The following is a 17,476-nucleotide window of genomic DNA, read 5'->3' on the forward strand; positions in this document are numbered from 1 at the left end:
TTCGAGATCTTACTCCTCCCGCCCCCACGCCACCATTTCCCAAAGAGCCGCTGTTTTACGGCGGGGAAGGGCCTCTGCGGGCCTCCGTAGGCCGTCTCCCGCCGACGTCATCTGTCATTGGCTGAGAGCGAGGTGGGCGGGGCGCCGAGGAGCCCGAGGAAGAAGGCGGCGGCGGTGGTGGTGGTGACTGACCGGAGCCCAGTGACAGGATGGTGAGGACGGCAGATGCGGCGACCGAGGCCTAGCTGTGGGCCGCGGTGCTGCGTCCTTGGGAGCAGCTGGGAGTCTCTAGGCGAGGGCGTGGGCCATTCCGGGGGTCGTGGCGGGCGCAGCCCAGGGCCAGGCCTGGGGAAGGCCCAGGGGGAGGGCAGGGGAAGATGAGAAGCAGCCACCTCTGGCCGCGGCCCGGTCTGGCCTCGCACCCCCGCCCCAGGGGCCAGAGGACGTCCGAGGGGGAAAGGGCCCCTCTCAGCGGCTCGTCCTGTCACGAGACCCGCACGCCCGAGTCGGGAAAGGCCTTTGGGCCTGGGCCTCCAGCGTCCCCGAGAAAGGGGCACGGTCCCCTCCTTTTCCAGACGTTTCCCTACTCCTGTCCCTTAAAAGGCCCCTCCCGCTGGTTGGGGTATACCGGTTGCCACCCGCATGTGTTGAAAGCTGGCTTCTTGGATGCAAAACGGGAAGTAACGAGCAGAATCCCCTATCCATTTTGGTTTGCCATCTGGGGTAAAGAGGTCCAAACTAAACTATCCCCTTCGCCCCTGAAATAAAGTGCAGCTGCCATTGAAATGTGGTAGCGAGTCCTCAGGGGACTGGATTTGGCTCTTAGAATGGCTGGAACTCTTGTTTCCTAAATGGTTTATGAGCTCCTTGAAATTGGAAAATTTTGTGAATATGTGTGTTTTTCCAGGTAAGGAGCCAGTGTTGGCGCCAAGGGGTACGTTGGGGAGTTTTACCTCCGTCGTTCATCAGATTGCCCAGCCAGCTTCAAGGCAGGCCCCCAACCCGCTGGCCTCCGATAGGTTTCCGCCCCTAAGACCTTCCTGCGTAAAAACTCAGGAGCTGCTACTGGAGAGGGCTCGTAGCTGTAATCAGATTTTCAGAGGTGCCCTTCACCCCCTAAAAAGTTAAGAACGTGTTCAAAAAGGAGCTCTGATTATCTTGCTATTTGTGTTGATGAGGGTAACTCTAAAGGGACTTTCTTTCTGATGAGCATCCATTGCATTTTTAAGATTATCACAATTCTGTGACAAGCATAGCCTTTGAGGTGGCTTATAGATGTGACAGCCAAAGATTTATGGTTTATGCTTCTTTAGTGTCTTGTATATGTGAAAGGCTTTAATCCCGTTTTTGATTTTTGCTTCTAAACAGACTCCAGTTTAGAGAGATGGGTTTACAGTAATTTTGAGACAGTTTTGAGAAGATGACATATGATTCCATACTCATGTTTCTAAAGCTTTTTCTGAAAGATGAACACTTTTTTAGGGTAGTTATACTGGAACGTAACTTGTCACCTGAGATAGAACTGGGTAAAATTTAGCATTAGCTGATTCTTTTATGATTAAAAACCTTTCATTTGGCAAAGTAGGCTAGAAATGATCAACACTCAGTAGTGTCCAGAGCCTATGGGCAGCGAATTCAGGTGTGGAGAAGGTCCAATTTTAGCTGGAGGAATGTGTTTGGTTTTTTATCATCTTTAGTTGGTGACTTCACCATCTGATAATGTATTCAGAGTGCTGTGTTAGATCTATACAAAATAATGATCTAGCTGCGGCATAAATTTTCCAGCTACTAGAATTTTGAACATAAGAGAATTAAAATCAGTATACTTGAGGAATAATTAGTCCTGAAGAATCCACAAAATGTTAGCTTTCTTTTACGTTGTTACTGATGAATTGTCCAAATGGTCTTATAAAATTCTAAACAGAACAGGAAACGGAAGGGAGTCAATATAGAGAATAAGATTAGAAGTAGAAAAAATTGACAAGGCAGATTTTTTTTTTAAGAGTGTGTGTGTGTGTGTGTGTGTCATGTTTAAAAATACAGCAAATGGTTCTTTTGGTATTGTTTTGAGCAAAGCCAGTTTTTAACATTTTCTTTCATAACACTCAGAAATCATTAACAATTGTTTGCATATTCATTTGATATGAGTTTTTTGTTGCTCTGTTTTTGGTTTCTTTTCGTTGCTTTCTTTTAACATTGGTCATGTTTCACCCTTTTTTTTCATTCCCCTGTCTGCAATCAACTTCTTCATTCCACTAAGGCTGGGCACAGAGTAAGTTTCTTCTCTTAGCTCGTACTAACAACGGTGGTCGGGTGGCTGATTACTGGGATTTTCACCCTTTTACAATCTATCCAACAGGAAGTAGCCAAATTCCTATGCTTTGATTGGGTTGGTTCTTTATTTGAATTTAACAAGACTGCCATTTCCAGGATCTTTTGCTTTCTCAAAAGACTATATAAACTTTGTCTAACCTGAACTGTCCAAAGTGTGGAATTTGGGCAAGGACATTCCTCAAAGTATGACATTTGTTATGTGACACTGTTTCCCCAATAACTTAGTCACCTATATGAAACAAGAGTTTTAGTAAGAATCTTTACTAGTTTGAAATAATTTTTGTTTGCTCATTCATATAGTTATATCTTTAAACTGCTAATAATCTGGATACTCTTTGGCATAATCCATAATACATGATAGAATTTAGGTCATCGATCATTATAAAGTATCATGTCATACTAATATTCTTTTTAGCACATTCAGATTGAACAGCTCATTCATTTATCTTTCATCCTGCAGTAGACATAGACCCTTTATGAGTTTGAGGTTCTTTTTTTTTTAATATAGAAATCTATTTTTTACCTTTTTCTCAAATGCCAGCTGCCTACATTAACTATGTACTTCAATCCCTATCTGAAGGTATCCCCCTCTAAAGATGAAGATTGTTCTCTCTCCAGGTACTTTTGCATTGATTACCAAAGAGGGTGGAAACTTCATAGTGGTTTTTAGTTTTACACTAAGATGTTTTATCCACTAAGATCTGGATTGAAACAATTAAGTCATTGAACAAATACCAGCTGAAACTACTCTTTAAAAAGAAGAAACTTATTTAACAATTTATTTTTAAAGTGTGCTAGTTTTGTAACCTTGTGTTACTTCAGTTACTCTGTGTCCTTTGTAATCATGTTGATATTTGTTGCAAGATGAATCAAGTTTGTTTTAGTAATAATTCTAGTTTCACACATTTTGTTTTTGATTAATTTAAGTTTAAAGTCTATGGTGGCAAAACTTTTCTGTTTTTATTCTACTTTATATATTTAATGTTTTCTTGGATGATATTAAGGAAGAGTCATGCCTTCTTTAAAAGCTGTTAAAGGGCATGTACATTTATGGATGGGATGTCTGTGTGGGAAAACATCCTGTTACAGAATGAAGGTGTTTATACTAATCAACATGAAGAAATTGATTGTTGTCCTTTGGACGATAAATAGTTAAAATGACCTTTTGACAATATTCCATTAAATGACTGAATTAAGTGATGTTTATATGTCAATTTTTTAAATTGTAAAATTAAAGTTTTACAGGATTGAGGTTTTTTATTGTTATACTTAAGTGCAAAATTTATTTTTGTCATCTGAGACTGTATTACAACTCTAAACCACCTCCTCCTAAATTCATCACTTATTTAGCTGATCTTTCTCTCTCTCTCTCTCTCTCTCTCTTTTTAAATGCTCAAATGCACATGAAAGACTGTGAAGATGTTATTTTAGGTTTGGGAACCAAACTGAAGATACATAGGCCATTTAATCTGGATAGTAAAAATATGACAGTGAGGATTTCTCATAAGGAAGGAGGAGAGAATAGTGATCAGAATTCAAAAGCATGGGTTTGTCCTATTGAAACTCTATGAAACATAGGCTGTTTTTATTCCTTTGTCTATATAGCTAATAGTTTTTAGTAACAAATATTGTAAATTTTGGCTACTTTTCCTCCAAAGAGTTTGTCTAGTAAACATAAATTATAGAATTAAGTTTTTTCTCTATCACTACATTTTTAACAATTCTCTTTATTAATGTTCCTGGAACGTTGGAATCAGTACACTGTGTTTTACATTATAGCTGCAGAAATATGAATTACCCTATCACTCAAAAATGCCAAATTCCATAGGACCCCGTAGTATATTTTTCATTTTGCAATTTTTTAAGTTCAGTGTCATTTATAGGTCTCTAAATGAATTGCTTGAGAAAGCCTGATTTTATTCTTGGTAAATAGAATGATGACCTGTATTATGTATACACACGGTTTATGACCAAAATAAAATAAGGCTGATTAGAACAGAGTATGTTACCATATGTGTCTTTGTTTAAATGGTCATGGTAAGAACTGTATGGATAACTTCCGCTTCTTTGGGTTCTGGAATCTCTGCTTAGTTTAAAGGGGAGTTAAGAGAGGAGAACATCTTGTTTTGACGTCATGTTTGACCTTACACCTTGTCTCACCTTGACACTTTAAAGTTGGTGTTGGTATTAGGAGACCTGCACATCCCACACCGGTGCAACAGTTTGCCGGCTAAATTCAAAAAACTGCTGGTGCCAGGAAAGATTCAGCACATTCTCTGTACTGGAAACCTTTGCACCAAAGAGAGTTATGACTATCTCAAGACTCTGGCCGGTGATGTTCATATTGTGAGAGGAGACTTCGATGAGGTGATGTATTTCTCTTTACATTCACAAATATTTCTTTTCTTGATTCTTACATATATAAGCTTTATCCTTTACACCTGAGTTTCGCAATTGTCGAGGTTTTTTTGTTGTTGTTGTTAACTTCCCAAATACAAATTTACTACACATACTTGTCCCTTACTCTTTGAAAATCACCGATGTTAGACTACTCGGTAAACATATTAAATACTTGTTCTAAACTAAATTGATTGGGGCACCTGGATGGCGCAGTCATTAAGCATCTGCCTTCAGCTCAGGTCATGATCCCAGGGCCCTGGGATCAAGCCCCGCATCGGACTCCCTGCTCCGCGGGAAGCCTGTTCTCTCTCTCCCACTCCCCCTGCTTGTGTTCCCTCTCTCGCTGTGTCTTTCTGTCAAAAACATAAATAAGGGGCGCCTGGGTGGCTCAGTCGTTAAGCGTCTGCCTTCGGCTCAGGTCATGATCCCAGGGCCCTGGGATCAAGCCCCGCATCGGACTCCCTGCTCAGCGGGAAGCCTGCTTCTCCCTCTCCCACTCCCCCTGTTTGTGTTCCCTCTCTCGCTGTGTCTCTCTGTCAAGTAAATAAATAAATAAATAAATCTTTAAAAAATAAATAAAATCTTTAAAAAATAAATTGATATGGAATAAAAGTGATTTTGTCACTTTTTTATAGTACTATCATTTAGTTTATAAAATTTTTATTACAGACTTACCACCACCGCTGCTATCCTGTTCCAAGCCACCATATCACTTTCCTGTGTTCCAACTTTCTCATTCTACGCTTCCTCCCTCCATAGTTTGTTCTCCAAGTCGCAACCAGTGTGATCCTTTTTAGGTGAAGTAAGATCACATCACCACTATGCTGAAAACCCTGCTGTGGCTCTCTAACTTCAGGGTTAACTACAAAGGGGCATGAGGAAGTTTGGGAGGTGATAAAACTGTCCTGGGTCTTGATTGTGGCAGAGCTTACATAACTGTATGCATTTGTCAAACCCCCTTAAATTGTACACTAAAAGAGTAATTTTACTGTATGTGAATTATACCTCAATAAACCTGACTTTAAAGAACAAAGAAGTTCTGGGATTGCAGCTTTGTCTATTAGTTCATAATGAGATTTTAGGCAAATTACATCCTTTTTCTGGCCTTAGTTTCCTCTTATGTAAATATGATTGGAATAGATGATTTTTAAGATCCCAACCCATACTAACATTGTATGATTTAGCATGATAAATCTGATGTGTGAAGAATTTCCTTTGTATTTCTGGTAAGCTTTTTCATAAATCATTTAACTTCATTGGTGCTGTTTACTGGGGTTCCTTTATACCAAACTGAATAAGCATAGTGTCTTTTTCTTTTTTTTTTTCTTTAGTGGATTTTTTTTTTTTAAGATTATTTGTTTATTTATTTGACAGAGAGAGACACAGTGAGAGAAGGAACACAAGCAGGGGGGGTGGGAGAGGGAGAATCAGGCTTCCCACGGAGCAGGGAGCCTGACATGGGCCTCGATCCCAGGACCGTGGGATCATGACCTGAGCCAAAGGCAGACGCTTAATGACTGAGCACCCAGGCGCCCTCTTTTTAGTGGATTTTAAAAAAGAGTTCAGATAATCTTTCACCTGGGGGCAAAAGACAGGGAGATGAGAAGGGAAGGGGCAGATTTCTTGTCAATAAATAGAATATAGGTTTGGTTGGTTAAAAACATATTTGCGGTTCTGTTTGTGTTATGTAAAGAGAGTTTCAGTAGCAAGAATTAAAATTTTTTGCTTCTGATTTGGCTCAACCACTTACTAGCGTGTGACCTTGGGCAAGTTATTTTAACCTCTCTTTGCCTCAGTTTCCTCATCCATAAAATGGGGATCATAATAGAAGCTACCTCTTGGGATTGTCAGTATTAAATAGGTTGATATTTATAAAGCCCTTAGTGCCTGCTTCATACTAAGTGCTATATGGGTGCTAACTATCATTATTATTTGAAGCCATCTATATAATAAAGTCTGGGATATAATTTGAACACACTTAGCTTATAGGTCATATGCCTAGGATTCTTAGGTAGAGGAAACTCACAAATACGGGGGAATAATTATTCTCTACAGCATTCCCCAAAGAACTCATATTCTGTTTAAAAAAAAAAAAAAAAAAAAAAAAAGATAAACACGAGGCAGGGATTGCTTGATAAATTCCAGTTTACCTGGAATAAGTTATGTTTTGAGCATAGTTGTAGCCTTAGAGACTGAGGAGAAATCAAATATTTAATAAATGTGTTAGTTGGGGAGCACTGTATCAGAATATCCACATGGGATTGAATATTTAACCAGGTTTTTAAAATATGAATATCTCTAAAAATATATGTATATTTTTATGTCTGTTTCTTATTTTAGAATCTGAATTATCCAGAACAGAAAGTTGTGACTGTTGGGCAGTTCAAAATTGGTTTGATCCATGGGCATCAAGTTATTCCATGGGGAGATATGGCCAGCTTAGCCCTGTTGCAGAGGCAGTTTGATGTGGACATTCTTATCTCAGGACACACACACAAATTTGAAGCATTTGAGCATGAAAATAAATTCTACATTAACCCAGGTTCTGCCACTGGAGCATATAATGCCTTGGAAACGTAAGTAGTAATTTGGGGATTTTTTAAAGTTAATAATTGCATGTGTGACATTTCATAAAGAAGAAATGCAACCATTTCAATAATTATAGCCTTTTGGGCAATCTTCTTTTGGTGATTATTTTCAATATATAACAACTAGAATTCTCCTTGAATCCAAACTGTTGTAAATTGAAATTTTTAGTGCTGGTGCTTTTTAGTACAAAACACTGACATTATTTATATTTTCTTCCAGAAACATTATTCCTTCATTTGTGTTAATGGACATCCAGGCTTCTACAGTTGTCACTTACGTGTATCAGCTAATTGGAGATGATGTGAAAGTAGAACGAATTGAATATAAAAAATCTTAAAAGCCAGGCCTGTCTTGCTGGGCTTTTTTTCATTCCCCTGTTCAAATCAAGTAATTAAACATTTATGAGCCACAAAATTGTATCACTTTTATAATATTTTGCAGTAAAATATATCGTCTTCTGTTAATATAATGTTCTAAGCTTCTTGTAAACTATATGTTCCATTTCCATATATGATTTCTCTGAGGAAATGTCCGTCATACAGTAAATGGTCCCATGCTAAGAAAAATGTACCCTTGTAAATATCTTCAAAGTTGATATCTGGAACTTTATTACAAAAGTAGTGCATGAGGAAAAAGAATCTAGACTTTCTTGTATACATTTTTCTCTCCAGTAATAAACAGTTACCTTTCATTTATACTTTCTTGATAAACTGTGTTTTAATTTTTAAAAATCATAAAAATTAGAGACCATATGAAACTGCACCCAAGCATCAAAGTGATGAGGTAGATGGGTTGACCTTTCGCGGCTCATTTCTTACAATGTTCTGGGTCATAATGTTGGGCTCAGATTTGACCTTCTAAAGAATATACTATATTGGGGCGCCTGAGTGGCTCGTCATTAAGCGTCTGCCTTCGGCTCAGATCCTGGACCGAGCCCTGCATCGGGCTCCTTGCTCAGTGGGGAGTCTGCTTCTCCCCTGCCTGTCGCTCCCCCTGCTTGTGCTTGCTCTCTCTCTCTCTCTGTCTCTGTGTCAAGTAAAATCTTTAAAAATATATATATATACACTATATTGACATTAGCAATAATTCCTCAAACTGTTGCTTTAAATTGCCCTATTCCTATATTTCAAGTTTTAATTTGTGTGTGTGTGGTTTTTTTTTAGAAAGGAAGCACAGTAGAGTGAATACATAATGTAAAGAATCTTCTCGGTACAATTACTCCCAACTTACTCTAGTTTGAGAGTCTGGCAATTTTCATAAAATAGGGCAAATTGATACTTCCATTTTTAAGTTGTATTCAAGCAGTAAATATTTATTAAACACCTTTTTTGCAAGTCTCTATAAATGCTATTCTCTATCAGTCTATTTCAGAGCTTTCCTTAGCCCAATCAAGAAAATACTTGTAGGGGATTCTCAGGTTTTTGTCTTAGGACTTACTGTAAGGTGAAAAGGAATCATACAGTTTATTTGACAGATTTAAAGAAAAACAATTTTAAGCGACAAGAAAATTTTTAATTGTATCTAGCTAGAAATACAAGCATATATTACACATAACTCTTATTACACAAATATCATTAGTACGTGGAACTACATCTAACCAATTAATTACACTGTTGTAAACGTTTCTGAACAAACTAAAATTACTTAATGACTTCATGGTGAATAACAATACTATCCTAAATGTATAAAGAGGACACAATTCACAACCACTCCCCCCCTTTTGGCACCTCATCAATTCACAAGACAAGGCTGTCAAGTTCACATCAGATGTTCTCCTTGTTCTTCAATTGACATCGATTGCATACACTTATTTAGTAAATCTTCTTCCTTTTTTTCTTCATTCATGTATGATTCAGAATCATTTGTAGAAACTGAAAGAAAAATAAGAGTTTATAATGTCTGTTTTGGAAATAAAGGTGTATTTCGTCCTGAAAATTGAGATTTGTATATAAAAACAACCTTCAAAATGACCTACCTTAGTAATAAGGCTTTCACAAAAACAAATTGCCCCAATTTTCAAAACTTAACCTTCCCCCTTCCCCCAAATCTACTTTTTAAAATAAGATACCCAGTAAGTACTGTATTCAAGCCAAGTTATCCTATAGCAAATTTTCTGTTACTAAGTCCTATTTTGTCTTTGCTCGTTAAAATCTTTTGGTTACGGGAAGGTCATAGCTTCAGCATTCTCCTCTCCTTAAGCATTAAGTTCCTACTCCTCTCTCTTCTCTCAGGGACCACAGGGACTTTCCCCCTACCTGAGGTTCCTCCAGCTATTATCTTTGGACCCAGACTTACTTTCTCCCCTGCCATTTCCCTCATTTCTTGGACTGTCACACAGCAATGGGATAGGAGTTCAGAAGGCCTAACTTCCCTACTTCCTATCTACTTCCCTACTCATTGTAGGAACAACTACAAAATTGTTTAACTTCCACTTAATCCTTTCCACTTTATCAATTCTGAGGAATACTTCTGAGCATTCTTTCTTCCCCTTTTGCCCTTTTCATTTTGTAGTATTCTGCACTTGTAGGATCCTTTATGCTGATAATTACCAACTCTGGATTTATCGGAGTTGCTCCGCAAAATTTTGATACCACTGGGTTGGCTTGCTTCCACTGGTTTGCTGAATATTAAACAAAATTATAGAGGTGATACAGCCCTTCATAAACTATGATGCCATACAAAATATGTTGTCCATCCAAAAATGGCACTATCTCATAAAAGTGCTATGGCTTGAAAAAGTCATGTTTGTGGCTCTGGGTTCTAACAAATTCATTCTGTTAAGTCTCTGACCTTGATATTATAAATACCTTTGTTTAGAAGCACCTTGAATCTTACTCCCCTGAGCAGTATGTTCTTTTAAGTGAAAGCAGAAACTGTATTTCATACTCATTTGGAGAATTAAAAGCAAATCACATTCTACATTTTTAATGTCTTCTGTAATAGAAATGAAATTATTGGGTTTAATATTTTTTTAAGCATAAGAGCTTTCAAAATGCGTATTTTTAAAATTCCACATTTACCTGATTGCATGAACAGTTTGCCTGGTTTTCTAAAAATCTTCAGTGACTTACATCTTGTTTTAGATGCATATCCAGTTTTTAAACTATAAGAAAGAGAAGCATCTTAATTGGAACCAGCAAAATCAACAGCTGTCTAATGCATGTGGAAGACCATATAAATTCTTTTTATTAAGCCGCCAGCTTCACCCAAAAGACTCTTACAGTCTCCTTTGACTTACTAACCCTGAAACGCAAAGTTAACTACTGTAGTGCAGGTTGAATAATCAGGCTGCTGCTTCTCTTTTTTTTCTTATTTCCTTTTTTTGTTTATAGTATTCTGTGCAGAAGCAACCATATGCTCCTTTTGGAAGTGTTTGTATTATTTTAAATTTGAGTGGGAATTACTGAAAAGGGCAGTCTTGCAGATCTCTAGCTGATCAAGAAATTTTTACAGTTCCACAAAATGTGTTCTAAGAGGAGCGGCATATCCCAGTCAGATCAGTGAAGAGACTGTAAGATCCTTTTGTGCTTTTTGTCTAACCTATTCTGAATTTAGCCAAATGAACTTATTATCTTTAATCTCAGTTAGCAACCGTTCAAATAAAATTGGGCTATATTTTCCTCCTTTTAAACAATAAGAAACAGACCCTTCTTTGTTTCTCACTGGTCGCCAAAGGGAATGCTGTAGGATCATTTCAGGCGCAGGTGCAACTGCCATGTTAGGAGGCCCCGAGTCCACTCTCTCCAGCTGGTGTCGCCATGTGGTGCAGGGGTAATGCTGCTTCTGGGAGGAACGAGAACTGAGGCGGCTCCTGTGATGAGTGAGGAAACCTGTCATACAGATCACCTCTGTTAGAAGACTCTCTGGTTTCTTGTGAGAACTAGTGCGAAACGAACGAGGTGCACCTGCCTGGCTTTTGGGAGCTGTGCTGGATCACATGCATGTACTGCCTCCTCATTAACGCCCGCAGATAGTTCGCATTATAGATCTTAGCAATGCTGCACAGATAACGCTTCTGGCCCGTGGTGAGGTCTGGATGCTAAAAGACAAACAAGATTTATAGGCCCTGTAGAACAAGAGGTTGGCAATATTCCTTATCGGAAAGGATGAATGTTCAGGAGAGCTGTGCCATCTGTACATTTTGCTTATTCAAATTCAACTATGCTAATCTGGCCCCAAAAAGAAAGAAATGGCCATTTAAACAGCACAAGTGACTCTGCCCGCCATTTCCACTCAAGTTCAGATGCCTCTGAGGGGTGAGAACCACTACCCTAGAAGAGTAAGGAGAGTAGGGATATGCTGTTCTGTGAGTCTTAGTTCCTGTGTGCCTCTCAGTGAGTGTAGGCATCTTACCTTCTAAATACAATTTTTGAGGTATCCTGTGGTATCTAAAAGCAACTCAGCTATTCTACTTAGTCTTAACTAAAACAGTCTTTTCTAGCACCAGAAGAATAACTGTCTGTGTTGAACAGACTGAGGAGTAGTCTATTGGTCTTTGGTAAAAGTAATTTTAACTAAGATTTTCACTTGCTGATTTTAGAAAGTAACACTTAAAATGCAAGACTCCCCTGTAGATGTATGTGTGTATACACACACAGGATTTACTGAATGAATAGGTAAATCCAGAGAAAACTCAAAATGTTGGTCAGAAAAATTGACCAATTTGCACAGACTATTGTAACCTTCATTTGCATTGCTCTCACGGGGATACTTCTGGCAGTTATGACCTTTAATGGGTAACAGAGGTTCAACAGTTGTAAAATGCTGACTGCCATTTTCTTTACTTGCTTGCTTCTAATTTTACAGACCTTCAGTGGAATCTATGAGTTTGGGTTTCCATCTCTAGAATGTAACTTTCCTTAGAGGAGTTGAGCTTCCTGAGTAAAGGTACATTAGATCTCAAGTATCATAAAGCCCTGAAAGAAATGATATGGATATGATAAGGAATCTATAATGATAAAAAGCCTTGTATTCATTTCATGAGTTTACTCAGCGGGTATTTATGGACTAGACAATAGGCTGAGTGTACCTTGTCTTTTGAAGTGCCTTACCCTCTAAGTAGCTTATCTTCAATAAAAAGTTCAGCTCTGAATACACAGAATTTGGTATTTAAACAAAGTACTGGTACTTAGTATACCTTTAGAAAGGACGCATCGGTCATTGATTTAGGGATGTGAATTGCTTGAATTTGAGGAGTTTTCCACAACTCTTGCAGCTTGGCTATGTGTGTGTTCACTTTGTGTCCGTCTTTGATTCTGTCTGTAGGCAAGGACATTATGTGAATTTCATGAGCAAACATCAGCTCAACAAATTGATTATTAATATCTATATATTTACATGTGTCTGTGATTATCCTAGAGTAGTAGTATGAGTCATTCTGTTACATTTGAAGAGACTGTATATGGCCATTTGGTTTTAGAGCATACAAAACTCTAAGATATTTGTAAACATTTACCATATATATATATATATCATTATATATAGACTACATTATTTTGAACTTAGCTGAGATGCAAACTGTTGACAGTAGCTTATTTTTGTTAGCTTATTGTATGTCAGACCATATTAAACAGGAATATACATGCAGAACTTGCACTGTAAAGATTTATAACAATATTTTATCATTCATTTGACTTTAGCATATAGTATTAAACTCAAGATAGAATAACACAAATTTTATATCTTTAGTGAGGCAGTGTTAAAAGGAAGGGCTTTGCAGAATTTTACTAAAACTTATTTTTATACAATTTCAACTGATGTGGATAGATTAAAAGAACAGTTGTTTAATAAAAATAAAAGTTGAGACATATCTAGAAGAATGAAACTAGTTTTCAGTTTCAGACATATTGAAACCAGTAACTTAATTTAGGGTATAAACTTCAGTAGCACTTTGGGGAAAAACAGTATCTGGGAAAATGTAACTAGTAAATAACTCTTTGTAACCCTCCCCTTCTTCCCACACACTCCCTCCCTCCAGACAACTTTCTGTCACTACAGTTAGTATCACTGTAAATCAGTTTGCATTTTCTTGAGTTTGATTTAAATGGAAACATACAGTATATATTCTGTTTGTGTCTGACTTCTTTCCCTCAACATATTTATACTGAAATCCATCAGTGTGTGATGTGTAACAATAGTTCATTCCTTTTTATTGTTGGGTTATATTCCAACATATCACAATTTGATTATCCATCCACCTGTTCATGGACATCTGGATTGTTTCCAGTTTTAGGCTAGTATAAATAAAGCTGGCAGAACAGATTTTCAAGTTAAAAGTTTGTATTTAGAAGTTGAATTAAATAAACACAGTTTTGTTTCAATATTGACAACAAAGGCCACTATAATTTTACATATTAAACTTTAGTTATTTATTTCTTCAAGATTTTGACAAATTGGAGAGTTAATTCAGATAAGTAAGGGTTATATTTGCTTTACTGAAGGACTAACTAGTTTGCCAACAAGGGGAAAATCATCTGGAAATTATGTTATTATGACCTTTAAAATATAATTTGGAATCTATAATAATAAAAGTTTATTTTTTAAAAAATCCTTTTTCGGGGCACCTGGGTGGCTCAGTCGTTAAGCGTCTGCCTTCAGCTCAGGTCATGATCCCAGGGTCCTGGGATCGAGCCCCACATCAGGCTCCCTGCTCAGCGGGAAGCCTGCTTCTCCCTCTCCTGCTCCCCCTGCTTGTGTTCCCCTCTCTCGCTGTGTCTCTCTCTGTCAAATAAATAAATAAAAATCTTAAAAAATAAATAAAAATAAATAAAAAATCCTTTTTCAAGTCATAAATATGGACTAATTATCTAAGAATATATCTTTTGTGTCCCTGCTAATCAATATTTCTGAGATGTGTATTATAGCCTGGACTAAAATTTAACTTCTCAAAAGCTTGATAACATTTCTTTACAGAAAATGAAACATTTATAAATATTAGTTAGGGGCTCCTGGGTGGCTCAGTCAGTTAAGCAGCTGACTCTTTATTTAGGGTCCGGTCACAATCTCAGGGTCTTGAGATCAAGCCCTGCATCCAGCTCCACGCTCAGCAGGAAGCCTGCTTGAGATTCTCTCTCCCTCTGCCTTCCCCCTCTCAAATAAATAAACCTTTTTAAAAAATAATAGTTAAACTCAAAGAGAAACACCCAACTGAAAAATGGGCAAAGGACTTGAATAGACTTTGGATGTCTCCAAGGAAGATATACAAATGGCCAATAAGCACCTGAAAAGATGCTCACTATCACTACTCGTTAGGGAGATATAAATAAAAATAACAGTGAAGTACCATTTTATACTCATAAGGATAACTATCATTTTAAAAAATGACAAGTGTTAGCTAGCATGTGGAAAAACTCGGACTGTGTGCATTGCTGGTGAAAATGTAAAATGGTGCAGCCCCTGTGGAAACAGTGTGGTGGTTCTTCAAAAAATTCAACAGAATAATCACCATATGATCCAGCAATTCCATTTAAAAACCACATTATTTGTATGTATATATGCATTTTTATGTATGTATAAACACATGGATATGTGTCTGTGTGTTTTTCTCAGGTAACTGTAAGGACTATACATTTTCCAAGGAAAAGTATGAATCCAGGTTTATATATCATTGAATTGAAATTGCTCCCCCCCCAAAAAAATGAGACACCTTTGGGGGTTTGTCTTACTCTCTTAATTCCAGCAGCTTTATCCTTTATTTCAAGTGAGAGGAAAAATAGCAGCATTGAAGTTGTTCAAGTTAGAATTTTTCCCTTCAATTTATAAACCCCGGGCCATACTCTTTGCTTTTCAAACATCGGTTATAACACAGTTCTTTTCAGATTCATTGCTATTTTGAAGTACTCTTTTTAAAATGCTTGATGTGAAATATCCTAACAAGAGAAAAAGAACCTGCTGGATTGTTCTTTGAAAATCTTAAAGACTAAGTTCACCAGGATGCTAATAAAGTCTATTTTTAAAAAGCCTTTGTGTTTGTAGTTATAGCAAAATTAGCATCTCTGAACCATGTTATTTATAAGTATTATCTGCTTTATATGCTCTACTTACCAATACCTTTGGAATTCTGATAATAAGAATGTCCAGCTGATCTGTTGGGGGGGAAAAGGATTTAAATAATATGTAATAATTGACAGCTTTATAAGCATTAAAGAAAGTATTTTAAATGAAAAAGAGACAGTATTGTATATGCTTTTTACTTTTCATGTTTCCATCAGATGGAATATCTTGCAAATTTTCTTCTGTAATCCTGGTGATATCCTAATGGCTCCAGGCTTTTTCCAAGTGAGTTATTTGGTCTTACTTTTAAGGCCTCTTAATCTAATTCCTACATTGAGCTCAATAAAGTAGTTTGGGCTTCTGTGTTATCTGTGGTATTTCTTTGCTCTCTTTATTTTTAATAAAGTAACTTGATACGGAAAAGACTATCTTGTTCTTTACTGTATGTAATTAAGGTATACTGGAACTGATAAATTGGTCTGGAATGTTTCTATTTTTGTACAAGTTCTTTTTTCTTCTTTCAAATTAAGACAAAACAGGCTTCCTTCCTGCTTCCTTCAATTTATTCAGTGACCAAGTGTTCATTGATTTCCTGATATATTAGGATCCAGCACTTAGTCAAGCACTATAATGAACAGAAAAGACAAGACCCCATCTTTAACAGTCTTCCAGGGGCACCTGGGTGGCTCAGTTGGTTAAGCGGCTGACTCTTGATTTGGGCTCAGGTCATAATCTCGGGGTCCTCACTCAGTGCGGAGTCTGCTTGAGGATTCTCTCTCTCCCTCTGCCCCCCCCCACCGTGCACATCTGCACTCTCTCTCTCTCTCAAATAAGTAAATCTTTTTGAGAAAGTCTTCGATCCACTATATATATATATATATATATATATATAAAATATATATAAAATGGTCATGGGTGCAGCAGGAGCCATGACTGTGTGCTTTTGGAGAGGAACACCCCGCAGCTCTCACTTTTAGGGAAGAACTGATGGAAGGGATGAGAAGGTACTGAAGACTAATTGTCTTCAGCATCCGGGAAATAACAGTAAAAAACCTGCTCAAAATAAAATGGATTTATGAAGAAAAACTTCAGTGGGAAGAAAATGTCAAGATCAAGGTGCCTCTAATATTCATAATTATCTGTCACATCGGCATTATGAATTCCCTGGACATAAAGGTGGCTAATGTCGCACACACGGAATGATTTATTGACTTGGAAACCCTCCGTTGAACCTCTGTTTCTGCTGGGCCCCCAACCCCCTCCTTTTGTAGAGATCCTGTGGGAGACTGCATATTTTCCAGCAGGTTTCGCAGCGCCCCCTCGGGGCAGAAAAATGCACCCAGGCAATTGTCGCAGTCCCCGCGTTTAGTCATTGCACCAACACTCAACCTTACCTCACAAGCCCTTCCCCTAAACAGTGAGTCGGCTTCCATCTGTCCCACCCCCGCCACAACAAAGGTTCTCCCCTCCTCTCACTCAGTCCACCGGGGACCAGTCCATTGGAGCAGCCAGCTCCCACCCCTCCTCCACTGGGGATCCCGACCCGGGGCCGGTCGTCGTCCTCCCTAACCCCTCAGGGCCCCTCAGCCTCACCCGCCGCCGCCACCCTCGGTCCCGGCTACTGCGGGAGGCTCTGCGGAAGAGCTGCATTCTGTCCAGTCGGACCCCGGACCCTGGCCGGGCATCTCCTCCCCGGTGCCCGGACCTCGAGCAGCGTGCGGAAGCAGCCTTCCCCTCTCCCCTCCCCCGTCAGCACGCGTGCGTCAGGCCGGGCGATACTGGGGGTGAAGAGGCGGACGCCGTACTCTAGCCTCCTCCGATGTGCTCCGGACACTGCCCGAATGGCTTCGGGAGAGCGGGGAGGGCAGATGCGCGACGCTGGAATTAGGTTGGGGGAGGGGCAGGAGTTCTTTAGTTGATTGCGCGCTTGCACGGTTTGTGGAAGGGGGCAGTCACGGAAGGAAATATACATGCCCTCTAAAACAGGAGGTGCCTTCCGGACCCTCTACAAATGTGCAGATCTTGACCGTCACCATATAGGTAAACATCAGTACGCTAACCAAGGACCACAGTCCCCGGCGCAGGGATGCAGTGTTAGCCGTTATCACCAAGGCAACCAGGCGTCTCTAGTATCCCAACCGCCGATTTCCGCCAACTACTT

The 17,476-nt window shown here is 38.7% G+C and overlaps 2 protein-coding genes across 3 annotated transcripts; one reads left to right on the top strand and one right to left on the bottom strand.

Moving 5' to 3' along the window:
- Window positions 1-113: 113 nt before the first annotated feature.
- On the top strand, window positions 114-7,666 carry VPS29 (VPS29 retromer complex component). Of its 2 annotated transcripts, XM_032431479.1 has the most exons (5): window positions 124-212; window positions 2,261-2,272; window positions 4,510-4,701; window positions 7,075-7,310; window positions 7,543-7,666. In XM_032431479.1, the coding sequence occupies exons 1-5, from the start codon at window positions 210-212 to the stop codon at window positions 7,658-7,660; spliced, it is 561 nt and encodes a 186-aa protein (XP_032287370.1). In that variant the 5' UTR covers window positions 124-209; the 3' UTR covers window positions 7,661-7,666. The 2 variants fall into 2 exon arrangements, with proteins under 2 accessions (XP_032287371.1, XP_032287370.1); XM_032431480.1 differs by lacking the exon at window positions 2,261-2,272 and having other exon boundaries at window positions 114-212.
- A 1,155-nt stretch (window positions 7,667-8,821) lies between these two features.
- FAM216A (family with sequence similarity 216 member A) lies at window positions 8,822-17,423 on the bottom strand. Its single transcript, XM_032431469.1, has 7 exons — window positions 16,909-17,423; window positions 15,367-15,407; window positions 12,461-12,582; window positions 11,233-11,362; window positions 10,970-11,153; window positions 10,344-10,426; window positions 8,822-9,194 (listed from the first exon to the last, which is right to left on the bottom strand). The coding sequence occupies exons 1-7, from the start codon at window positions 16,998-17,000 to the stop codon at window positions 9,082-9,084; spliced, it is 765 nt and encodes a 254-aa protein (XP_032287360.1). The 5' UTR covers window positions 17,001-17,423; the 3' UTR covers window positions 8,822-9,081.
- Between the last annotated feature and the right edge of the window lie 53 nt (window positions 17,424-17,476).

Source organism: Phoca vitulina, unplaced genomic scaffold, assembly GCF_004348235.1.
Source record: "Phoca vitulina isolate PV1807 unplaced genomic scaffold, GSC_HSeal_1.0 scaffold46, whole genome shotgun sequence".
Lineage (NCBI taxonomy): Eukaryota > Metazoa > Chordata > Mammalia > Carnivora > Phocidae > Phoca > Phoca vitulina.